General features: G+C 39.9%; 2 protein-coding genes across 3 annotated transcripts; one reads left to right on the top strand and one right to left on the bottom strand.

Annotated features, from left to right (window-relative positions):
• The first annotated feature begins 743 nt into the window (after nucleotides 1-743).
• LOC122670831 (putative phytosulfokines 6) lies at nucleotides 744-1,347 on the top strand. The gene is made up of 3 exons (XM_043867836.1): nucleotides 744-913; nucleotides 985-1,074; nucleotides 1,183-1,347. Exons 1-3 carry the CDS (start codon nucleotides 800-802, stop codon nucleotides 1,288-1,290), a joined length of 312 nt encoding a protein of 103 aa, XP_043723771.1. The 5' UTR covers nucleotides 744-799; the 3' UTR covers nucleotides 1,291-1,347.
• A 2,552-nt stretch (nucleotides 1,348-3,899) lies between these two features.
• LOC122670830 (polyadenylation and cleavage factor homolog 4-like) lies at nucleotides 3,900-26,476 on the bottom strand. 2 transcript variants are annotated; one of them, XR_006334257.1, is made up of 7 exons: nucleotides 25,646-26,476; nucleotides 22,321-22,422; nucleotides 21,480-21,740; nucleotides 9,163-9,615; nucleotides 5,534-7,529; nucleotides 5,216-5,414; nucleotides 3,900-4,356 (listed from the first exon to the last, which is right to left on the bottom strand). XR_006334257.1 is itself a non-coding variant. In XM_043867835.1 (6 exons), exons 1-5 carry the CDS (start codon nucleotides 26,045-26,047, stop codon nucleotides 5,538-5,540), a joined length of 3,210 nt encoding a protein of 1,069 aa, XP_043723770.1. In that variant the 5' UTR covers nucleotides 26,048-26,476; the 3' UTR covers nucleotides 3,900-4,356; nucleotides 5,534-5,537. The 2 variants fall into 2 exon arrangements, 1 of the variants encoding a protein (XP_043723770.1); XM_043867835.1 differs by lacking the exon at nucleotides 5,216-5,414.
• Between the last annotated feature and the right edge of the window lie 468 nt (nucleotides 26,477-26,944).

Here is a 26,944-nt window from a genome sequence, read left to right as displayed (position 1 = left end):
ATTGAGAAAAGCAGAAGGGAACAGATGAGCAGAGAAGCACATTCCTTCAATTCATTAGAGAAATTTTAATCAATTTTTTTAAATCTCTGTCGGTGTTGGTTTCTTTATACTTATTGGGTATTGGGTAAAGTACACTCTGTAGTCTTCTACACAGTTGCCTTTATCATTCCTTATAGTGTTTTTTCCTTTACTTTAATGGATTAATGGATTAATGGATTAATGGATGAGATGATCAATATCTTTAAAGAAAGAAAGGAAAGTTCAGTTGGGTATGTGTGACCAGAGTAAGATGAAGAGAGAAACATGTGATTATGGGTCACAGCTGTCGGCACTAAAGTCCAGAGGTTGACTTGTTGACACTGTCAACTACAGAAGTCACAAGACAACCATTCCCTTCAGAGATGAGCCGTGTAGGTTCTCCCTTCCCCTCTCTGTCTCTCTCTTTTCTTTCTCTGTTTCAAAACAGAAATAGATACAGAGAGAGAGAGAGAGAGAGAGAGAGAGAGAGAGAGAGAGAGAGAGACCTGTGGTCACAACACATTACACATTTTACACACTCACATGATAAATGGTGGCCTGGTGGGTATAGTTGATAGTGGGGAGGTGAGGTGGGATTGGGGTTGGGGTTGGGGTTGGGCCCACTATCTGTGGTATTGTAACTGCCTCTTCATGTGACTTACAGCTTACAGTGCTTGCTGCCACATTTTACATGTATTTATATGTGTCACTTGCACCCTCTCCTTTCTGCTATCCACCTTGGCTTCTCTCTCTCTCTCCCTTGGAAACTGAAGCTGAAACTATGAAGCAAAGCTTTCACTTTCACTCTCATCTCCTCCTCTTTCTCTTCCTTGTTCTTGTCTTCTCCCGTTCAGCAGTAGCAGCAGCTCGTCCTTTAACAGCAAAACATGGTAAGAAATTCTCTTTGTATATCTTCTCTTCCTTACCACCAATTGAATTATTTAATAAGATCTTTACTTTTTGGTTATGGTTGCAGAGATGGTAAAGGTTGATAATAAGCTTGTTCAGAGTGGTGTTCTGGAAACAGAAGAAGTGGATGATGATTCATGGAAAAATGTAAGTATATTTGCTTGGTATCTGTCCTTCCATTCCTGATTCTTCTTTTCTTTTATATTTTCTCTGATACTATTGGGTTTAAAATTTTTTTTTTTTTTAATTTCACAGCTGATGGGGATGGAAGATTGTGGTAATGGAGATGAAGCATGTCTGAAGAGAAGGATGGTTGCAGAAGCCCACTTGGATTACATTTACACCCAGCATCATAAACCTTAGATTATGATATTTCAGAACAAAGAATGAAGAAATAGTGATAATATCATAGCTTCCCTTTACAACTACTATCATCGTCTCTCCTCAAGTCTTTGTCCTCATAGAGTTCAAAACTACTGGAATACTTTGAAGACCTTCTTGGCTTCTTCCATGGAACCAGAGTTAATGAGTGTTTGTATTCCTCTATGTAGTTAATATAAAAGAAGGTAACAGCTCTATAGGTTGACTTGCTAGTCCTTAAAAATAAGGGATGGTTCTTCTTCTTCCTTGTTCGTGTTCAGATTGTGGAGGAAATATATGAATGTTGAAGTATTAAATAAATCTTAAATTGTCATCTAGATTTTCTACTAACCTGTGATGGTAGAGTAAAGAAAGGCTTCCATTTCCCAGAATCATCAAACAGAGTTACAGAGATGAACTCTGCATCTTTTCCCCTTTTTTTTTTTAATTAATTTTATTAATTGACACAGGTGTGGATGTGGACAGAAAAATATGAAAAATCTGAGAATTTAATAATATTTCAGTTGGGAAGTCATACTTTGACATCTAATTAATGCAAGCATTAATATGAGGAACGGATGAAAAGAGACTTTAAAGTTCAGAACCCCTTTAATTTAAGTTTAGAGGATAGGAATCTCATAAAAAGAAGAGTCAACCAAGCCGTTTCATTTGAATTAAATGCAAGTTAGTACAGAAAGAAACCAAAAAGTGAATCTCTTCTTTGTTAAACTCCTAGGGAAACCTCTGCAACAATACCAAACCTTCATGGAAACATGAGAAATGGAAATTTTACATTCCACTAAATGGTGTCGGCCAATCAAAGAAACATGAGAAATGGAAATTTTAGAGTGATTATGACCATACAAGGCTAGACGCAGAGTGACCATTTAGCTTTATATAATTGACTCTGAACTAAAGTCCATTCCATAGATATTGCCTTACACGGTTCTAACTCTTTTCAACAGGAGAGATAAACTCTGTTAAAAGAGAGATATGACCCAGTCTGACTCATTTGATGATTCTTTCAGTCCCACAATGACGTTGGTTTCCTGAGTGAATGGTACCTCACACAAAAAAGAAGCTTTTGGTCCAACCTTTGCTACTTTTCCAGCAATCTTTATCTGGAATTTTAAGAGCACTATGGTCAACATATTCCTAAGGAATTCACATTGATAATGACCTTAGATGATGATTCAGAATTTTAAGAGCACCATGGTCAATATTCAGTTTCAATTTCACCAAAAAAAAACCAACCAAGAGTCCAGTAATGGTTTTTTGTGCTAAATTCATGTACTTGTTTGAAACTTTGAAGAGGGCATATATCTCATTCCTTTGTAAAGAAGGCACATTAAAGCTGCGTTTGATATGCATTTTCAGAACAGATTACGGGTATAGAACATATTCTGAAACCATATTTTTCTCTATTTTCTCATTTCTGGATGTGTTTTAGACTCGAAATCTATTCAGAGAATACATACCAAACATAGTCTAAAATTGGTCTCCTACAATCCGAAGGATTCAGTTCGGAAACCGCAGGAGCCCCTAGAAAAGTTGTACACGGGGCAAATTCAAAACGGGAGTTGAATCAAACCCTGGCGATTCACCCGATTCAATCCCGTTTTTTAAAACTGATCCTCCACAAATAGAACAAAAGGCAATGAGTAGTTTTATTTTTTTAATAAATTGAGGTTAGTGGAACAAAAACACAACAGAGAACACCACGGAAGAAAAAATATCCTCTACAGTGTCTTAATCTTGTGGTGACTTGCAGTTTTGGCCAGAGAGCTCTACATGTGGAGGATGCAACATCCAACAGTGCCATGCATGAGAAGAAAGACGAAAATAAATTGTGTCAATTGAAATCAGACCGTTGGGTGAAACATCCTCTCCGCCCTGAACAGCAAGATGAAGGAATTGCAGAGGATTTTAATCTGAGCACTGCTCGACTATCAATCCACAAAGATCCCAACAGACAATACATCATCGTTCTCATTCAGGACAATAAGCTTCCAATTATTTTTTCCAAGTCCCATCAAAAATCTTTTGCCTCAAGTTGCAAAATCCATTGCCATATTGAAAGCCCCTTGTTGACAACACCATCATTAAAAGAATACAAGGGATGCAAGTTACAAATCATTCGGGCACTACTGAGGAGACCAAAGGATTACGCTTCTCCCACGCCTCTATCTTCATTCAGCACTGATGCCATCGTACACATCCATTGAGATTGCTTTCCAATGGACTGCTTGTGTTATCTTTCGGTTCCACAGGGGAAGAGAAAGAGAGAGAGAAGAAAAAGCACATTCATAACTTTCCTTGAGCATTACCATTCAGAAATTTTCAACTCCGCAGCATCTTAAAATAAAGAGCACGATCCAAGGAAAGCTGCATTGTGAGTAGAAGATTTCACCAACAAATACCAGACCACCCACCCCCAAAAATTCTTCAAAGGACAGGGAAGTACAAGATACAAAAGAAGAGAAGAAACTTCCGCCAAAAGGAAAGCATTGGCATACAAATCTCAACTGCTACCGGAATGTCAACAGCAACAAGTGACATTTTCGAGTCCAGGAAGCTGATGAGAATAAAATGAATCAATCTATGAAAACGGCAAAAACAAAAGCAACCGATTTCTACATTCTCATCTGCTTCAAGGCGAAAATGTGATGTACCCATACTGCAGAACTTATTACACAGGATGGGATTCTTTGGTAGCTACATCGTGTGCCGGAATTAATCACAATTCTACTTAAGCCAGCTTGAAGAAGGAAGGAGATTTCAAGGAGCAATACACAAAACCCACATCAGAGAAGAAATACAATGACCAAAATCAGCAAAATATCTATGGATTTGTATTTTATATATTTCCTTTGAAAAAGAAATGATAAGGAAAAGAAAACATATCAAGTGGGGCGCTGCTCAGCCCACAATCCCATTTTCAAGCACCAGCAAATTAGCCTGATGACTAAGGGTAAAACTGCATATCCTGTGTCAGTTCATTCATCATTACCCTTAATACAATGAACGGTGTGGATTTAAAACTTCAAAGCATCATTCATTTGCCTTTTCCTGCAAAACAAAACCAAACATGAGACCATCAACATCTAGAACCTAATATCCATCAAACAAGAAACAATAATTTCCAAGCTGCTGCTACACATGAATGCAATGGAGATGCGAAAAATGGAGGCGGCGTACATGGTAACTGTCCAAGCTGCAAAAGAACAAGAAGATGGGTAATCATTGCAGCCAAAGCAAAGTAACCGACTTCTATCTTTTGTTTTCAAGACAAACAATCCAAATGTTCACAATGGAAGTAAACAAATTTTGGAGTTCTGATGCCCCTGTTCAGTAGCCCCCCTTTCCAGTATTGTAACATACTTTAACTTTTACAGTAAAATAATAACATGACTTCTAGTTTAATGATAACTTGACACGTGTTAATAATTTTGATACCAATTTACCAGTTACCACAAGACAATTTTGGGCAAGAGAAGGAAAATAATCATTTTTCAACCAGAACCAGCTTAAAGAAGGCTCATACCAACTACTTGGGGTGAGCTACATGAATCATGTCCCCCCATCCCACTCTATTAAAGGCTTTTTGGTTTCCTAGGACTGAAGTAACAATCTAAATTCTAGCCCTCCAAGGAAAATAATCTGGCCTCACAGGTTTCCAGTCCAGGATTCTCGATGCGGAACAATTATTTTTGGAGCTGGGATTTAAAATTTAAGCATGAAAGAAAACTGTCCAAACATAAAATCGACGGATATTAAGATCATAAACTAGACAAAGAAAAGGGTAGAGAAACAAATAAAGTTGGGAGGGGGAGGGGAGAAACGAATGAATGAAATAAGGCACTTAAACTAAGCCCATCACCATTTACCACAAAAGAAAAAGAGAGATACTAAGCCCATCAGATCTGACCTTCAGCCCAGAACTACCAGCTTGATGGTTAAGACATGCAGAGGATCAGGATCCTCTGTTTGCAATGGGACTCATCAAGAAGATCAAACAACTCCATTCACTCTTAGGGAAATAACAGGAGCATTACAGATCCAGATGAAAGTATAGAGGTAGATGGATTAAGCTTATCCAATCAAGTCGAAAATCTGGCTGAGATCTACTGCAACACATCAAAAGTGAACAAATCCCTCCAATGAGTTCCATGCATGCAACACAACTATGTCAAGACAGAGGTCAGATATGTTGGTATCTTTTCTTTTCAAGGAACCAGAACCCTACCAAGTCATAAAACAGAAATTCGTGAAACACAGCTTGCATGCACAATAGGACCCTGGACAGCACTCCCACCAGTAGTTCCTCCATTATCGTCCCCAGGTGGGATGGTCATATACACCGCCCCCTTGAACATCCATACGTCTCTTTCGTGATTGTAGAAATCCTCAAACAGCTCTCCACACAAGACACACACACACTGGCTTTCATCAGCAGTTACTGCCTGTTCGCTCTCCTCCAATGCCTTCTCTGAGACTTCAATTGAAGCAGTGGATGTAGATCCAGATGGATGCCCTACATTCCCTGCAATCCAGTCACCCAGATTTGCATACCACCTCCTTGAAACCATATTAGAACTGCTTTGTTCAGGCTTCTTTGAAGCATGCCACTCCATATGTCTATCAAATCTTTCTTTAAGTCTAAGCCGAAGACCACAGATATTGCAATGATAGGAAAGGTCATCAAAGAGACCACTGATAACTGATGGATGTGATTCCCGGATAATCTCTGGCTTAAACTCCATCCCTATGAGACCCTTTGATTCACTTGTAGTGGCTTGAGGCAAGCTAGTTGTGCTCTTCACGCCAGATTCTGTAAAAGGAAGTTCATTCCCAGAAGATAAAGGGATGGTTGCAGCAGCTGGACTTGAGGATACTGACATGGAGCTACTGGTACTTGGACCAGGATACTGACATGAAGGGATGGTTGCAGCAGCTGGACTCGAGGATACTGACATGGGGCTACTGGTACTTGGACCAGGGCTCAGGGTTTGGTTTTGACTTGGCACCTGGGTAGCAGTGATAGTTGATGACTCGGTCGTTGATGCAGATATCAAGCCCCGTGCGACTAATGAATTCAAAAGACTTGAAAGAGGATTGGGAGTAGCACTGGTTACACTTGATGACTGTGTTGATGTACTACCTATAATAGATGAGGAAGGTGGAGGTCCAGGAGGCAGAGGAGGCCGTACAGTTGATCTCTGAGGGAGTGTCGTTACAGCTGATGCATTCCCCCGGGAAGCTGAAGCTAAAGAAGATGGTGAAACCATGGGAGTAGATGACCCAGCATGCTGGATAGGGGGAGGACCACTTGGCAGAGGGGGCTGTATGTTCAAATTAGATGGCAACGACCCTGACTCCTGGAAATTAAGGTTGGGGAAACCACCACTAGCTATGTTGTTTGAAAGCAGTCCCTTTTTAAAAATTGCATCCAACAAACTTCTAGTGTTTGATTCTCCAGTTTGCTCCACAGTGGAACTATTAGAATGGCTAGGCACAGAAGAGCTTGTTGTTAAAGTTCCAAAATTTGGGATTTGATGCAGTAGCTTATGGGACTGACCGGATATTTGAGACGGCAATTTCTCTGGCTGTGGGCAGGGAGCAAGAGGCCTTAGTTGAGGAAAAGGCAATAAAGGAGATGAAGTTTGTAGATGTGGGGGAGGCTGTGATTGATTCAACTGCAAATTTTGCAGAGTACCAGGCTGATTAAAAGGGATGGGGGAAGATTCTTTAGGTACACGACTCAATGATCCTGCAAGCTGAGATGATTTCGAACCAGGCTGAGCAATGGACTCTGAATGGGGATGGTCTTGCTCAGACAAATTATGTGATTGCTGATGCTGATGAAGCGTTAAAGATATAGGTGAATGAGAATCCTGGAGAATGGAAGACTGGATGGATGGGGATGCAGATCCCAGAAGATGTCTTTGTTGCCCTAAAACTCCAGCAGATCCCGACGATGGAACCATCTGAGTAAGAAGCCCAGCCCCCCTAGTGAAAGATGAACCACTCAGAGAAGCTGAACCACCTGAAACCTTTAAAGTTTGGCCTGTATGGGTGGTATCTACTGGGTGTGGCTCTTGCAATGACCACACTGGTGATGTTCGATTCCCAAATGTTGCTTGTCCTCTCTTTGTCATGGATTTTGAATCAGAGGAAGTTTCTCTATTAACTTTATTCCCAATATCACGTTCTCTCAGAGGTTGTAGAAGGTGCTCTTCATCCTGCACATGGCAAAGGTAATTCAATGTGCAAAGCTAGGTAAAGATGATCGCTAAACATGCAGATAACTTTATATTATTGTCTCGAACAACAAAACACGGTGAGGACAGAATTTTTCTGGAAAAAAAATGAACATGCATGTCAAGCCCAATAGAATATGGGAATGGCTTCCCTATATTTTTCATCTACTAATGGTATCTTGTACATTACTGTATTTTACATTTGGTAGTAATCAACTCATAGAAGAACACATTGTACTCATCCAGGTGATCTACTCATGGAAGCACACATTGTATTCATCCAGGTGAATCAAATGCAGCGAACCTGTCTGACAAAACCTAGGATACAAGGATATGCATCCAACTATGTTAGGGGTGCAGGGATAAAATGTGTTGCAAAGGGTGGTCAATGTGTCAACAAACAAGCATTAGTCTGTTGAAACAAGGGGGTTACTCTTCTTCTTCTTCTTCCAGGCCATGTCCAAATGTGTTGACCATAGTTGTCAAGCCGACAACGTGCTGACTAAGAGCCAGGGAGTCTAGGCACCTAGGCGAGGGCCTTAAAGGTCAAGGTGTTTATAAAAGGTGTTTATAAAACAGGACCTTTTAGGTTATGTATGAAGCTTTGTCTGAACAAGTTATGCCAATATTAGTCCACCTAGTGGCAATCGATATAAAATACAAACTAGAGAAGAGACATGAAGCATTCACCAATCAAACAATGATCATCAACATTCATCAAAATAAGCAACAAACATCAAGTAGGCTTAGTTACAATCATTTTTCCAATTTTAATCTCATTTTTACTCCTTTTCCAATTTTAACCCCCTTAAAGATACAATAAAATGCAACAAAGAGAACCATAAAGCATACAATAGGAGACTGCAAGTCAGGTGGGTCACCTATTTCTCACACAGCACGTCAGGTGGGGCTGAAATTTGAACAGGTGGAACCCAGCCCTCCCCTCCTCACATGTCAGGTTTCAGGCCAAACAGGCATTGAAAAAACTGAGACTGCAAAAAGGGTGCGTGGACGAGCCACACTTATAGGTTGTGCATGCCTTACTCCAATAGGAGCCTTAGTTATAGTGGAGCCTTTGATTCAACGGTAGAAAAAGGGGTGCATGGAGGGTATACCATTACATGGGAGGCTAATGATTGAATTACACATGGCCAATCCAGACCATTCCTAGGATATCCAATGGTCCGACTAGTCACATCCTACTTCCACATGGCAGAACCACCCAGCCAAGCCTATGTGACCAGGCCATGCAGCCAACCTGTTGGCCAATAATATTATGAACAGTAAATGCAAAACCCAAAATATCACCTGCCTAGGTCAAACCTGGTCTTGGCGACCAAGCAACCCCTAGGCGATGCTATTGTGTTGACACAGGTACTCCAAGGTTAGATGAAGCGTACAGGTAGGGGGGCCCTGTTTACAATAAGAGCTATGTGTGTGTTTTGTAGTGATTTGGGGGGGGGGGACGATGCAGCACACGATTACCTGTATAGAGCATTGTTGAGGACACCACCATCCCTCTCCAAAAAAGAAAAAAGACTCTAAGACATCAGATGGTTAAATTCATCCAGTTTCAAGATTTTTTTGAACTTATTTTTCACCTTTGCATGCTTACCAGCTTTTCTGAATCATCTGGAGTCCAACCATCTCTCCTTGAGCTATCAGGAGCCCCATGATCTCTCAATCTGAAATTCATATCATCCCACATGTACTCCTCTTCCTCAGAGTTCTTCCAATTCTTAGATATCCCTCTGCCACTTCTGTTTGCAGTACTCAGAGCTGGCTGTAGCTGAGCAACAGATTGAGTAGATCTAGGTACTTGGTAGTTTGAAAATCCATGTCGTGTATCAAACCCATTGCTTAGGCTAACATCTGCGTCAGCACTGTTTCTGGCTCCATACCAAGTCTTGTCAAGTCCTCTCTCAGTAAGCCTCTCACTGCCACTTTCTGGTCCCATGTCTGGATGCCTTGAAAGATCAGAACCATATTCATAATCTCCATAAGCCGCACCAGCGTTCTTCTCATGAACAGGCTCACTTAATGCTTCTCTTTGGGGACGCTGAGAGTTCTGCCAAAAAAATTGCAAATTATGGTCCAGTAGAAAGATATAAAGAACATATTTAAAAATTAAAAAAAAAGCGCACACAATGAAACATTGCCTACATCTAAACAGGAAGATCTGTCATGGCTTTTCATACCAATATTAGTTGTTCTATCTAGCCTTGCTGCATTCTCAGCAGAGGCAATCATAGTAGCAGGCAGCATTGTGTACATCCTAGGCTCAGGTCTCATCAAGACCCATAACTCGAGACTCATCAAAAATGCCAGGTGGTTCTACTAATTGGTTTGTTATAGTCCGACATCCAAAGCTTTTAAAAAGAAAAGGTTTAAATTTAAAATATAAAAGCAAACAAAATAACAGAAAATGTTTAAATAAAGTCTGGGATTTCCCAATTTTAATTTAATCATTAATTTAATGGAATATATTCATTGACCCCAGCCAACCCATTTCTTATGTATCTGATAGTTAAGTTGGGGGAAGGGGGATGAAGGCAGGATTTGATCCCAGGAATTTTGGACCCCACGCCATGCAAAATGAGTCAGCTCCATCACGAAACCAGGTACCTGGGTACCCATGGACAACCTGAGGAGGCGGAGGAGGGGAATGTGTGTGTGAGAGAGTGAGAAAGAGAATACTTAATTCAAGAAGTCGATGCATTCTGGAATTCCATATAGAAAAACAGTAATAATACAACTTATATCATGCTCTTGGACAGTAGGCTACAAAGATAGGAACTGACTAGATATGGCATTGGAACTGAATGTTGGTGCCAAAGGACATAAGTGTATGACAAATGGCTAAGAGTAAACAATACATTTCGACGCCTTGGGCGCCATGGATGTCGCCTTGCCGCCATGGCGGTGTCGCCTTGAATTTTGCCCCTCTAAAACGTCATGGTCGCTTTCCCACCTTGATAACTATGCCCTAGACCCACTCAAACAATAGGTCCAAACAGTTTGAAACATGACTGTAAAAAAAGAGCAAAAAACAAAATATCTTTAAATAAATAATTGTCTGTCAACTGACATACTGCCCTGGTTGGACAGTGTAAGCAAGAGCCTCAAGGTTCGATCTCGCTTCAGAATCAAGATGGGTTTCCCTTACAAAGAAGAAACTATGTAAATGTGTTTCCCTTACAAAAGAAGAAACTATGTAGAAATGTTACAGCAGCAAGAGCCTCAGTCGAGTCCTACAGTCCAATTTCTGGTTGTGATGGAACCTTTTGACCAAACGGTTAGAGGTCAGGACCAGACTTCCATTACTCGCAGCCAATGCTCCAACAGTAATGCAGTGATAAAAAGTAATAATCGCAAAATCCAAAAATTAAGGAGAGGATGGAGTTCTACTACCAAACATCAACACTAATCCACCTGCTAATCCAAACATGACACTCACCTATGTTATAGATAAAAAAATACCAATGCAAAGTCATTAAAAATTGAAGCCAAATAACACTTTTTTCGAAGAAATACCAATTGTTAGTAAAAGGAAAAGGACACAACATCAATATCTCACATAAATAGGGTCGGCTACATGGATCCTTGCCCTCCAATCAGCTCTATTCGAGGTCATACTTCAGGCAAGGCCTAAACTATGCAAGTCTTTCCTCACCACTTCTCCTAAGGTCATTTTAGGCGTGCCCCTAGCCCTTTTAGTTCCTTCAATCTAAATCAAATTACTTCTCCATATTGGTGCATCCCAAGGCCTCCGTTGAACATGACCATGCTACCTCAAACGACTTTCACGGAGCTCAACGTGTATCAATGCAACTCCCAAATCAACTCTAATATGTTCATTCCTGACTTTTTCCTTCCTAGTTTTGCTGCACATCGATCTCAACATTCTCATGGTGGAGGGCCGGATGGGAGAAGGGAACAGTTGCAGGGGAAGGGAAAAGAGATCACACAATCATACTCTCTCAAAGAGTAAACTCTATAAACTTCTATTCAATTCACTATCCCAATGTGGTTTACATGCAGGATTTAAAGTATCAGTCTATATCGTATCATATCGTATCAGCTGATACATATATATATACAGATACGTCCCTTTTTTTTAATATACTGTATTGAATCGGATCAAATTGTATCAGCCGATACAGGCCAATACGATATGATACGATCAATACTTATCGATACCATCAATACGATTGATAAATGGGTTCGTTGGTGCATTACTATGTATCGAGATATATCGGCTGATACGGCTTGATACATCTCGATACATACCGATACCATCGATACGGTCGATGCATTCCATAAAAAAAGCCCTTTTTACTCACAGATTTGATACAGTTGTTCTGGCGCGGAAAAATGAAGGAAAACTCTCAACCGAGAGTCTAAAATCTTGCATTTAATCTTGGCTTTTTCACGCTTTTGGACTAAAAAACCAACCAATGATGCTACAACATCATCATTTGCATCATCCAACACTCTTCATGGCTATAAACTATTATAGCTACATCCAACACTCTTCATGGCTATAAACTAGTATAGCTACAACATCATCCTTTGCATCATCTAAACTCTTCAGGGCTATAAACTATTACAGCATGTAAGAAACCTCATCTTTTATAACAATTTCAATTTAATGCACTTGTCTGGTTATAGATTATTCTCCATTTTAGTGTTTATGCATAATACATGTTATATATTGCTTATTTATATTGTTTTTTGTTACAAAAGTGTATTTACATGTATACCTTAACCATTTCCATGTGTATCTGTAGTGTTCGTATCTCCAATACGATACATCTCTTAAAATCACCCGAACGATACGATACCCGATATTGATACTTTAAACCTTGGTTGCATGCAACTATTTAAAGGGAAAAATAACAAGAGTCCTAGTTGGACAATGAAACTAAAATAACTTGGAACTCAAACTCTAACTCTATCTAACTCCTATGTATGTAACTCAAAACAAATAAAAGACTTAAATAAACTATCTTCCTCTGAAGTGAACTCGATTCTGTCGAGTTTGGAAAAGGACCAAGGAGGCCATCTGAAGCAAAACGCTGGAGGAGGAAAGAACCCGCTACTTTCATGAGTTTAATGTCCAGAAATCCTTAACGGAAAGAAACTTCATAGTTTTGTTGCCATGCTTGAAGGAGTAGGTATTCGCATACCCGCAATGTTGTGCCTTCTTATCAAACAACCATGGTCGACCAAGAAGAATATGACATACCTTCAACGGGAGGACATCACATTGTACTGTATCCACGAATCCATCAATAGAGTAGGTGAATAAACATTTGTCTATAACCTTGAGGTTAGTGTTGTTCATCCATGCGACTTTGTAGGGGGTGGAATGTGGTTGTCTATAATCCCAGTTTACGAACAGCTTCTTCAGAGAAGACATTAGTGCAACTACCTCCATCAATCATCAGACTACATAACTGGTCGTTGCACTTCACACGCGTCTGAAAGATACTGCTGCGGCGCCAATCTTCATCCTCAGTGACTTCGTGAGTGGTTAGAACAGAACGAAGAACATAAAAAGGATGTCACTCCTCATCACTATCATTGCCATTGGCTTCCCCTGGTGCACGCTCTGGTGGTAAATCAATTGTCTCAACACCAAGGTGTTCTTCTAGAACACAAGGAATAAAAGAATCCATATCCATATAAGCCACCATACGGTTGGGACACTGAGCAATGACATGTCTGTATCCTTTGCATGTAAAACACTGAATGGAAGCCTTTGGCATCACAAAAGAGTTGTTGAAACCACGCCGAGGCGGAGAATATGGTCGGGTAGGTCATGAAAATGCCCTGTCAAAATCACGTCGAGGTGGAGAATATGGCCAATTAGGCTTTGAAAATGCCATAGATAAACCAGTAAGTTGTGGTTTGCTGAATGACTTTTCTTTTGGGGGGGGGGGGGGAAGACTATTGTTGATTGTAATTGTTACCCAAAAATAAAAATGTATATGTATGATAATATAGATTTTTCTGAAATTTGAAAAATATTAATTAAAAGAAAAAATTATTAATAAAAATAACTAATAAAAAAAATATTGGAATAATTTGGATTGGAATCGTCATGAAGATAGTATCTGGTTTCGATTGTATGGTCGTTTCAAACTTTCTTCTACCTGTTATGCAACCAGTACATCATCTTCTATTGTAGGCAATCGACTAGATGCTAGTGCAACACTAATTTGAGGGTATAAACCATAGCGGAACTGTGCCACCAATACTTCATCCACTCAAAATCAGATCGAGTAGCGTAATAATAGAATCTAGCAACAAATTCCTCAACTGTCAAGTTGTCCGGTTTCATCTGTAAAAACCTGAGGTGCATGTTTTGCTTGTAGTCAATAGGTAAGAATCCTTGTTCAGGACTTCATGCATTTCAGCCCAAGTAGTAACTAAACCAATGCCCCGGATCCGATTCTGTTGTTGTTGCTTGATCCACCAAATTCGAGCTGTGCCTTTTAGTTTAGCCTCTGCAAATAATACTTTCCTAGTCTCAGTTAAACCATACCATCTGAAAAGGTCTCCAAACTGTGAATCCAGTGAAGGTATTGTTTTGGATTATTATCCCTATAAAAATTAAGAACATCCAGCTTTGCTGCTCCTTCAGCTCCATAATCATCATATTGACCAACTCCATAAGGTGGGTGGTAGTGGTGGTGGTGGTGGTGACGTAACATGAGGCGGGTCCTGTGGGACAGAGTTGGAAGAATCCCTAGATAGCATGGGACCCTTTCCTTTATCTAAAGCCACCAGTCAGTCAATAGTTGTTTGCATAGATTCCATAATTGTCTTAATGGAATTGACAACAGAAGTATCAAATTTTGCATCGGTTTCAGCTTTATAGGAATTGAACTGTTGGAGAACTTCATTGTTGCCTACCATGGTTAAGCTAAACAAGTAACACTCAAAGAATAATGGCAAAACAGTAACTAAGTATAGATTTATAAGATGATGGCAGAATTGTAATTAAAAGTAATTCGGAAGGGTTACTAAGGTAGACTAGAGAAAGGGTATGATGACGAGTAATAAACATTGAAGGATAAGGACTCACTTGGAATAAAAGAAAAACTAATGACAAAAGGAATACAAGAGAAAGAGAGGGGCAGTTAGGAAAATTAAAAAAGAGGAGAATAAAGAGAATTCGTGGAGTTGGGGTTACCGTATCCTATAAGGATTTGAACCAGAGAAGGAAACACACAGAGCTGTTGTGAGGAAGTAGAATGGCTTCACAACTTCGATCGACGACGTCGGTGCAAGGGAGCTGATGAATGGCGGGGAGTTGAATCGTGGCACGAAGCTTCTGAAACAGGTATGTACTTTTTTTTTGGTCTGTTCTGTCTCTTGCTCTCGCTTCTCTTCACTCTCTTTTTTTTCGGTTCAATACCTCTCACTCTCTCTGCTCTTCTTCTCTCTTTTTTTCACTGAGGTGGTGCCCTAAGAGGGGAAGGGAAGACGGTGGGAGTATTCTGTTGGGAATCTAAGGGCATGGGGTTTTAGTGGAAGTCGATGGGAGGGTTAGGTCTCGGTTTTTCGTTTGACTCCTCTGTTTCCAACAGAGTCTAATCTTTTTTTTTTTTTTGGACAGAACTATTGTTGGGTGGGAAACTGGGAATCGAAAGGATGGGCTGGGGTAAGGTTTCAGCTGGAGATGCGGGAAGGGTATGAGATGGGGTTAGGGTTTTGATTCGACTTCCGTTTCAACAGAATCAAACAGAAGTTTCTTTTTTTCAATTCTGCTGGTCGAATGGCAAAGCAGAAACAGATAAGAGAGAATGGAAGGAAGAAAAGAAGAAGAAGAAGAATGGAATGAGAGAGATTAACATGGAAGGGGATGGATCCTTCGGCTCTGATACCAAATTGGTGAAGGGCCGGATGGGAGAAGTGAAAAGTTGCTGGGGATGAGGAAAGAGATCACACAATCACACACTCTCAAAGAGTAAACTCAATAAACTTCTATTCAATTCACTATCCCAATATTGGGTTACATGCAAGTATTTGAAGGGAAAAATAACAAAACTCCTAGTTAGACTATGAAACTGAAATAACTTGGAACTCAAATTCTAACTCTATCTAACTCCAACGTATGTAACTCTAAAAAAATAAAAGACAAATAAATAACCTACTAAATAACTAATTCCAAACCTTGTTGGACCAGTTCTGTTTGGGGTTGGGTCTCCAAAGCCTATCATGCCGGTCCATCCAACCAAGTGATACTACATCACCTCATCTCTGCTACACTTAGTTTATCTATATGACGCATCTTAACTGCCCAACATTCCGCCCCACACATCATAGCCAGTCGTACAACTGTTCTATAGAATTTTGCTTTAAGCTTCAAAGGAATATGTCGATCATACAACACTCCGGATGCACCTCTCCACTTCATCCATCCTACTTTAATCTATGTGCAACATCATCCTCTATAAGAAGCTAATTACTCTCTTGGAAACATCAATAAATGCAAATGACAGAGGCAAAAAACTCCCAACTCTATCCAATATTCAATGATGTTGACCACAGCTTGCATTGCATTGTTATTTTCATTGTTGTCAACACAGTAAGTTAGGAACTCAATTGAACTGAGATGTAGGCATATGGATGGTTAGTTTGAAGATGAGCAGACTTAGCACAGCTGGAAGCCAATGGAAGCATTGATTGTCATCAGTTACAATTGGAGACTACAGTGAGCAGCTAGCATTTGGGTTGACATGGCTGCCATGACTAGATAACAGGCAGTGGCAGATAGTCTTGATTGCTGGACAGTTGGTTTGGCATGATTAGCAGTCTTCAGAGTTGAGTTGGTAGGTGAGGAGTTGGGGATGTGCATGGAAACAATATCAGTGCAAAGTGTCTCAGTTGGCATAGCTGGTGAGTTGGTTGATAGCTGGCAGTTGCCATCAATCATGGGGTGGCCATTGAGAAATGTTTTTGGCATCAGGTGGAGGCAGGTTCAAGTCCTAGTGTGCACGAGGTAATGTTACCGAGGGTGAGAAGGTGTTGCCGAAGGTAAAGGTTGTTATTGAATGGGGAAGTCTGCAATTTTCTGTTGTAGCATTAACTTCATGGATTTTTTGAGCTGTCCTCCATTGAGAATATGTGGGACCTCAAAACATGTGAAATGAAGATCTTTTAGTTGGATTTCCAAGAAACTTTGATCATATCAATCTGATATCGGAGTGGGAAGTTATGACTTGCTCTTCAGGCATTGCGCGTATGCTACAGGTAGCATTTCAACATATGCATCAATTTCAAGATCGATTCTGGAACCCGTGCATTGCACCTAAGTTGAAGGTCATATCATGAGAAATGTAGTCCTTTGAGTTAGCTTTACGTAGGAAAAAGAATCGAATCAATTGGAGATCATATGTGAGAGATATGGAGGTTTGTATGGGGGAGAAGTTGGTCAATGTTGAAGGATGTGTTGCTCTCGGGTTTTGTTAAAGGCTGGGGGAAATCTGGGTTTGTTTTCCGACTTTGCAACACGTTTTTTGAGGTCTTTCTCTCCTCCTGGGCTGAAGCTTAAATCATGAAAATTGGGGAGCTTCAAGTCTCTTTTCATATGCCTCAAGAATCGGCTCAATCCGAGTCCGATCGAAGGAGTATTGATCTCAAATGTGAATGGTGCAGTGTGACCAGAATAATTTGTTTGCACATACAGCAACTTGCAGCACACTTTTCGAGATGTTCCTCACTACTTGCGTTGAAGCTCAGAACATGAAAGTTGTAGAGCTTTGTGTCTTATTTCCAATGCCGCCAGAATCAGCTCAATCTGATATCGGAAGAGTTATAACCATTTTTCCAGCAATGCGCAGAAATTGGTCCAATCACACGTGGTTAGACTAGGGTGGAAATGGGCCTCGTTTTTGTCATGTTTAAAGCGGGTTTCCTGAGAAAAAATGAATGAGAAAGATGCAGAGAACAGAATAGAAGTAAGGGAAGAAGAGGAGAGATGAAAGAAAGCAAGGAAAGGCTTCAATGGGAAAATCCTAAGCTATCAACCATTCTTGAATGCTAAAAAGCTCCACCAAATTCAGCTGTGATTTGAGAAGAGAAGGAAAGCAGCTCATTTTGAAGAGGAGCAAGAGAAGGAGAACTTGGGAGAGCTTCCATGTCTTTACCATATTGCTATTCATCATTCTTGAGAGGGTTATTATTCTATTGATTGTTCCAAGAAAGTGATTGAAGAAACCATTGAAGATTTGGCTAGGGTTTGAGTAGAGAAAGAAGAATTTTGAGAAGAAGAGTGCTTCATTGATTGAAGTTCAATCTACGGCATCTCCGTAGGTTACCCGGTTATATAGGTAACCCCTTTGCAAATCCTTTTTATCGTAACTAACTATAGGCTAGGTGTTTGTGTTTTTACGTTGGTCATTACTTGTAAGCCATTGGGTGGGATTTGTACATATTAATGAGGTTGTAATTGGGGAAACTTATATAAGTCTATTGTTTGTAATCTTTGGCTACCGAGTGATGCTTGATAGCGGGGGTAGGTGCTCCCTTGCAATTGTAGCTGCATAAACTAGGGGTTGTAGCTCTCGACTGTGGGTGCGGTCAAATCATCGTATTGTGCAATATACAAAGGCCAGGTTAGGCCATTTGCACTGTGGTTGTGGACTCACTGCCAAACCACGTACATTTCCGTCTTGTGGTGATTGCTTGTGGATTACATGTGTGGATACATGGAGTGCATTTTCTGCAGGATGGGTGTGCACATACCTGTCACACGACTGTATGTGTTTGATTGGTAAAAATGCCAGCACCAACCAATCAGTTCTTGAGAGATCTGTGTGTCAACATGATTGAGGGCTGCTAGACATTGTGATTGTGTGACTGAGTACAAGAGAAGTGATCACTTGCACTTGTGGGGTCCTAAGGGAACGAGTTGGTTTTGATTTTCGAAACCACTGATTCACCCCCCTCAGTGGCCATATGAGTTCAACAAATGACAGATTGAATAAATTGTTAATGCAGTATATTTTATGAACACCATGCTCACAGTTTTGATAAATTGGACTAATTGACCTCTATGAACAATAGTCAGCAAATATCATTTTTTCGTGTCTCAATTAGCAGTTAAACCCTCAGTTTTTTGTACATTTTAGAAAACAAGGGGTAAGGGTATGAATTTCCAAAAAGACTGAAAGATCCTCTCTGAACACCGTCGAAATTCAGTTACTCATCATTTCTTAAAATCATGTTCCCAAATGATCAGCAGTCAATACCCATAAATTAAAATTATTGTTGTTGTGCCCAGCCTTTACCCTTGTTATTATTATTAGGCAAAAGGATTCATGTGCAGCCGTGCATGTTCATGGCCAGCATTAAATACAGTAATGCCCATCTAAAATATAACCAAAACAACCCCCCATAAAACGAAATCGATGAGAGTCATCTTCCATGCATGAATCCATTATTTTATTGTTACTTGTTAGGGAGAGGGTTGGGCACACCACCAGCTTTCGGTAACTCGCAGCATACACCAATCACAGGACTGGACACAGAAGCGCAAGGGGGTCTTTTCCAAAGGGGGAGGAGAGAGGATGGCACATGCTGAGCACCCTAGAGGCACGCCCATCCTTTATATTATTAGGTAAAAGGTTTCATGTGTGGCCATGCATGTGCCATTAAATACAGTTAGATGGGCATTTTTAAATGCCCATCTGAAATAAACCAAAACACCCCGACAACCCCCCCCTATAAAACGAAATCGATGAGAGGAATCTCCCGTGCATGAATCCCTTCCCCTTATTATTAATATTAATCAAACAGTACACTCACCAAAAGCACTTTGATGTAGATCCAGCGGCTGACCAGAAGAAGAAGAAGAACCAAGGCCCATCGAACCAGCTCCAGATGGACCAGAACTGGATCAGATCGAGAAAGCCCAGCAGGTCTTCTAGAAGGGCCAAGAAAAAGAGGCCAAAACACTGTTCATATTACTGTTCATCTGAACAGTGTCACAGCCCATATTTTCCTTGTGTGGAGATATCTTTTAGAAGATTTTGTGGGCCCATCCAGTGGAGAAAGATCCCATCCTAATGCTGCCAAAGTTAAGTTTCTATTTTCAGTTTTAGAAAGTTTATTTTATTTCATTTAGGTAGCTTCTAATTTCAGTTTGTTTCCTTGCTTGTTTAGAAGGCTGGATCTATAAAGCCTTAGTAGTTTCTATTTTTCATTGGTTGCTATTTTACTACCTTCTATTTTGGTTTTAGGAAGTTTCTACTTTCTACCTTCTATTTTGTAAAGCTTGCCTAAGCTATTAATAGGCCCCCCAATTGTAAGGAATGATAAGATTATTAAAGAAAAGAATATTGAGGCCACTTTAGCCATCGTGTATGGGAGCTCCTCCTATGCTGCAACAGCTGAGATAGCTGTGGGTGAGAGACCCAGGGTGAGAGGCCCATTCCCCCTACCCCCCCCTCTTCTCCCTACCCTGATCGATTCCCAGACTGCTGCTGCTGTTGCTGAAGTTCATTGTTCGAGATTGAAGACACCCTCAATCACTGCTGTTGTTTCTGCTTGGTGTTCTATCGAGTGGACCTGCTGCTGTGTTTCTAATTTCCAAACCTTCATCCAACATCCACCAACCCTGCTGAGTTTTGGAACTCCGATTCCCTTATAACATCCCTGCACTCGATCCACACTTCCATCCCCAATCCAGGCCTGAAACTTCCATTCTCCCATTACTTTCTATTTTATCTTCGACCTTCCATCTTACATTCTCACCATCAAAACTGGGTCAAAGCTACAGGACAGATTCTACAGATCAAGTTTCACATTCGGTTGCTGCTGGAGACCATCCCAACCTAATTTGGAAGGTTTCACCTTAACCTTCTAATTTTGGATCAACCTCTGGCTCTCACAATCACACCATCAGAATAGGCTGAATTTTCTGCAGAGGTTACTCCCTATACAAGCACCACTCGATCTGAACTCAGGCCTCTTCTATTGGCTGGTTTGACAAAATTCTTAACCTTCTATTTTCTGGTTCAGTTCCTAGTTTGAGTTTTGAGATTGCTGAATATTCCAGGTTTATTTGGGACTAACTTTAACCAAAATTAGTTCTACATTACACTTGCTTTATGTTATGTACAGAAGGAGAAACTCTAATCTAAAGGCAGGGGAAGCGCCTTTGGCATGGTGGAGGCAAGTCCTACAGGGTCGTGTGTTCGACTCCACCCCATCTACTCGGTTAGTATCCCAGATATTCCCCCTTATCCCACCCCCGACCAACGGGGACCCCACAAGCAGTGGGGGTTAGTCATGATAAAAAAAAAAAACCAGGACAGACCAATTATCAAGGAGCTCCCTTCACAAGCACCAACATGTCTAACTTTCAGTTGTCTCATCCATGTCCTTCTACAAGAATAGCTACCATGAGAAATATTATCGAAAAAAGCATCTCTTGGTTGAAGTAAAGTCTCCCCCTCCTCCCCAACACCAATCCCCAGGAAAAAAATCTACCTTTCCTCAGCAAATCAAGACCAAGTTATATCATTATGCAATGCAGGGGAGAAATGCCGAGAAACCTAATCTAGCTCTCAACTGCCGTACTCCAGTGGAGTGACGTCTTCTCGTGCAATAATCTATATACATGTAAGCATTTATATGTATATAATAGTTACAAACACTTAAGTATGCACATGCACTTGTGTTTCCCTTGTATCATACTTTAGACATAATAATGAGAAGATTAAGCCACAACAGGATCAATTTTTCAGAAAAAATGCACCATGAAGAGATCTGGAAACATACGAAAACACCCTGTAGCAGTAATCTTGGTTCTAAATAATATAGCGAGACCAATCCCAGTGAAAAAAAAGATAAGCATGAGAATATATATAATTACAAAAGAAACATGACTGCAGATCTAAATGTTCCTCAGCTCACCTTGTTTGACTGTTGCAGGCGCTGCCTCGCCTCTAAATACTTGGGATTCACATGAATGCTATGCGGTGGGCGTGGTGATTGTGAACCAGGCCTGGATTCTGTTATGCCAGAAGATGAGCCATTCACGGCAGGTGGGAAACCAAGTTCTTTCTCTATTTTCTGAAGAGTTGTAGGCGGAAATACACCTTTCCAAGTCCCAAAAAGATGACGCATACCAGAATGAATTGAAGAATCAACCTGTCTATAGGCCTTGCAGAATACCTATAAAAAATAATGAAAAGATTGGCAATTTTTTGTGACAATAAATGGCAAAGCATTTAGTACCAATTCAAATGATTTTATTTTATTTTATTTTTTTTGGGGGGGGGTGGGGGGGATAGGTAGGCCTCAAGGGGAGTTGAACTCAAGACCTCTTAATTGTGAGATGTGGGTCTTTGCCAACTGAGCTAACCCTGAGGGATCATTTTGATAATAGATCCTCAATATTTCACATGATTATTGAAACAGCATAAAATTAGAAAACCACTTCGGAAAAATTATATGATGGTATAGGATAAAAACTGCTATCAGTTGATACTTCAAGACAACAGATTGCTGAAAACTTTTGTTTGATTTCTTAAGAGGGAAAACACGGCAGCAGTTAAAACTTCAATGTACCATGGGCGTAGGAAAATTTTTAATTCTTTGCTCTTTATTAGTAAGAACATTATGCCTACAAAATCAGATGACCAGCACAAACCATTCCATAATTCCTTTAGAAAATACTAAAAAAAATGCATATCCCTAATAAGGAATTGTTCAACAAACCAAGATAGATTATAGGTAGACTGAAGAATCTAACCTCAGGTAGTCTGGCAGCAAAGTGTTTGATGTAATCTCTCCCAATGTTCTTTACAATACTATCTAAAAGGTAAAGAGATGGTAGCTTTTGCTCACTGGGTACCTGCAAAAAAATTATATAACCAGAGGATGAAATGGGAGATCAGCAAACTACTTACACCATCTAACGTGACAAAATATTCATAATGATGGATATCATGACAGGATCAGAAAGCAATAATCTTAAGAAATAGAAAAGAGACTATTTAGTCATTCATTGTCTACCAGCCTCTTAACAATAGCCAACCAGAAAAGTCATAGAGTAAAATATAATGCTTAAGATACTTTTTTTGACAATGAGAAAAGTATAATTTGTCTAGACAGCCTATTATTTCAGATTTTACTTTTGATAGCGTACCATGCATGTATGGTTTTGCCAGAAGTTTCAGTACCAAGGAGAGATACAAGTTTGGGCTGATCTCATTGAAAAAACCAGCCATTCGTCGCTCTCCTTACCAAATGGGAAAGAAAGTAGTTCACAATCAAACCACATCATGTTAGTAAGTCTCCGAAGGCTATCCCAAATTTACAGTTTCCTAGAATCACCGTTGCCTGTAGGACCAGGAATGATTAACCTAAACCGATTTTGAACTGGTTTGATGAGAACCAAAAGCACATCAACAGAATTTGGTGGAGAAACTCTTAAATCACAATTCAATAATGTTCCTAGGTAAACAAAGATAATTTTTCAGCAGAATAAGTATATACAATTTCTATCTTCAACATGAATCATATTGATAAATATAAAGGAAACTAACTTGGACAAAGGGAAAATTACTGAACACATCATCAGCTGACCCTACCAATCCAACTCCTAACTACTTTCTATTGATCAACATGAAAAGGAATTCTCTGTTCCATCTGCCTCTGACAATTTCCATGACCAAGGTTACAAGCAACACAGCATAAAAGAATCCACAACTAAATATTAAAATTACATGAGGAATCCACTGCAAGCTGCATTATAACGTTGCAGTACTTTTAAATACATACTTGTGAATCTAATTCATGTTATGGCATCTGCACATTCACGTGCATGGCAATGAGGCAAGCTTTACACACCGACTGTTAAGTACACTTCCAGATTGAAGACTGATAAAGCTTTAGAAGTTGAAGGTCTCCACAAGATTAATGCCATCATAATATATAATCAAGGCAGCCAAGAAAGGCCCATTAAAATCCTAGTAAAAAGGTATGTTTCTTTTCGAGATATATAATCTGAGCTGTTGGGAGATTAATAAAGCCTTACAGTTAAAAGCTCTAAAAGGGTTGATGCCTCAGCAATAGATCATTATACAAGAAGTGAATCCACAAGGACTCCCACAAAAGGTACCCATATAACTCACTAATAGAAACACAAATTTACTATAGAAGCAATAAAGCAGATGATTACATAAATGGGCCTATTTTAGTCGAAATAACCTTGGGTTGGGTTCTATATATGTTCGGCCTTTGGTCCAATGAGTTTCCATAGTATTTGGCCACTTTAACGTGCCTAAAATAAAGGTACGAGTTAGGAATAAGGGAATTACTTTATTAGATAGTTTAGGTTGGAGTCCGAGTTAGAATAGGGATTGTTTCAAGTCTTTTATTGGTCAATTAAGTAGCTAGACTCATTACTAGTTGGTTTAGGCTATTTCTTGTCATGTTAAGAGTCGGATTTTATTTATATCCATGCAGCCACCCATTCTGATAGAAGAATTATAAGTAATATTTTTTAAGTATTCTTCAAGATTTTCAATGTGGATTCATGGTGTGCTAGGATGGACTTCCAGCAGTGCTGAGGTGGATTCCTTAGTGGAAAGTCAATTCTCTACACGGGTAAAGTGGATTCCTATCCTATTCTATATCTTCTATCTTATAGTTCATATTAGCTCAACTTTCAGGTTAGTTTTCCACTTCTTTCAGAAACCAGCATCACCCCTGTTTTCTATCTAGTTTCAAGTTATCTTCTACTTTAAACAAGTACCTGAAATTTGTTCTTCTCTGAAATTCTATTCTAAACTTGAGTTGAGCTGCTGAAATGTTAGTTCTTGTACTGCTAACAAGCATTCCTAGTGATACTAGGACTTGCGCACGCATGCAAATCTAGCCATTGGAATCCAGTGAAACTTTGCCAACCTATTCTGCTATTAAGGAAGGTTACTCAGCCAGGGTATTAGGCTTTTCCGAATTCCCTGTTTTGAGTTATCAGATCTCTCCCTATAATCTGTCCTATTCTCTGTTTTCATGATCCTGGTTCTGCTAGACAGTTCTAGAATCTCTGTTTTGGAACTATTCTCACATTTAGTAAATAATTGGAGCTCTAGCAAACCCCCCCCCCCCCCTTAAATGCTTAATACATCCTGTTGTGTCAAGAATGACAAAAACTGACTGCTTCTGCTAACTAATGATGGCAAAGAAAAATTGAAGTTGCTACTCAGATATTCTGCAGTGAACATTGGTTAAATATTCATAGGGGAATTGTCAGATTGTAGAACTATAATCACTTAAACAAAGCTAATCTGAAAGGATGGTAAGGCCATAACATGCCCAAAGTTCCATCTCCAAACCAATGAATAACACACCAATTAGCTCATACAATTCCACACATCAAATGGAAACATAAGTGAGGTTTGATCAGATCCATACTAAGCAACTAAAATAGGCAACCTCACTGGATCAGTCATCGTACCAAGTGGGGCAGTGCCAGGATAGTGACAAGCAGAAGCCCTGAAAGTAAAGAGAGTCCCACGAGGACTAGAGCTCACAGAATCATGACATCCAGATAATGGGTCAGATTCCAAGTGTAGATGTTATTCAGCGATGTGCCAACTTCAAAATATAAACTCCCAAAAAGCCATCTCATAGCTCACCAAGTAACTAATTTATACATTTTAAATCTCAATGAATTGCTAATCACATCAATACCAGAGACAGGAACTTGTTGCAAAGCACACCAGCAATGGAGACACTCAGGCAAGTAGACCATAGTTTGCCAAAATCTAGGGAATAAAAAATTCCAGCGTCATAACTAAAAGGTTCTTCAGCTGTTTTCTTCCCAATGGACTGAAATTAGTTTAGTTTGGAACTGCATTAATCCATCGCTTTGAATTCTAGTTACAAACACATATCAAATAAATATTCTGTAAATAAAAGTTCTTTTCTCGTTTTCCTTCCTTTTTTTTCTTCCATTATCTTTTACAACTCAAACATCGCCATGAACCACAACCAGAAGACAATTTCACAATCAATACATAAACAGCTACAGTCGATACAGTAAGCAAGAACGGCATAAACCAGTTCACCTCAAGAATATTCGCAGAGACAGTGGCAGCGATTCCCTTGGCAGCATGGAGATTCTCCCCCGCGATAATAGTGAGGTTAGTGATGATGGGCTTTGAATTGAAGGTCAGTTCTGCAAGAGCTGTCTTATACTGACTGACAAGCTCTTGCTGCTGCTGATAAGATCCTCGTACAGACTCATCTCTCTCCACATTCCTGTCCCTCTCGTTCGTTCTAAACCTTGAAAGTAACGGTCCAGCTCCGGGGCCGCTTCCAACAGTAGAGACTCTCTGCTGAAACGCTCGATCACGATCGACAACGCCGTTCAAACTACGATCTCGTTCGATCTCCTCAGACAATCTAGGTTTCTTTAAACCTGGTTCCCTCGACCTATCAATGGATCTACGAGAACCCTCCATTTCCATCTCCAAAACAACCCGAAGAGGGTGGGGGGTAGCAAACAAGGAAATTTCTCAAAAACCCTAACCCTAACCCCCTTTGCGTTACAAGTATATAATAAATATAAAGAAGAAAACTGAAACTAATACAAAAAGATTGAAACTTTTTAACCTATAGTTGATCGGGAACGGATTTCAGGAATCCGAAACCCTAGAATCTCCGATTACAGTAGATTACATAGAGTCAAAAAGCATGGCTATCGATACAGGAGCATTTGGGCCCTCGGAAGAGTAGTTGAGCTCCGTAATTTGGAGAACAGAGGAATGGCATTCGATTCGAAACGAGTGCAGCGGGGAAGAGAAGAGAGCTTCTATGTGGACAAAGCTCGTTGGCTCCATTGAACCTGGGAGAGAATGAATGGAAAAATCGAGCGAGTTCACTCGCCTTATTTATATATCGGTTTTTCTTTATCGACGCCAGGAAAAGGTAGGGGATTTGGGAGAGAGATCGAGATTCGACTATTCGAGAGTCGGCTGTCGAGACGGTTAATTACCTGAATTTACGAATTTAACCCCATGCGGAGAAAGAGGAAAGAACGTGAAGACAGTGTTCATGTCTATTATGCGTCTTCTCACACTTTTTTTCTCCCTTGATTCTCTCTTTCTCTTTCTTACGAAAAAAAAATCTGCATGGTTTTAGGCATCAGTTCTATCGGAAAAAAGAAAGTTTTAGGCATCAGGTATCGGCCGGAATGGTGTTTGGGTAAATTACACGTCATCCCCTGGTTTTTTTAAATACTCATCCATCCCCCTCTACAATAACGATGTTAGTATGTTGTTAGTTATTGGTGTGAAAGGACTATTTTATCCTTGTACTAAAACATTAGAATTAAATTTACAATACAAAAGTAAAATCATAAATCA

The sequence above is a fragment of the Telopea speciosissima genome, chromosome 8 (assembly GCF_018873765.1).
Source record: "Telopea speciosissima isolate NSW1024214 ecotype Mountain lineage chromosome 8, Tspe_v1, whole genome shotgun sequence".
Classification (NCBI taxonomy): domain Eukaryota; kingdom Viridiplantae; phylum Streptophyta; class Magnoliopsida; order Proteales; family Proteaceae; genus Telopea; species Telopea speciosissima.
Note: the sequence above shows the minus strand (reverse complement) of the source record. Positions and strands in the feature narration are given on the sequence as shown.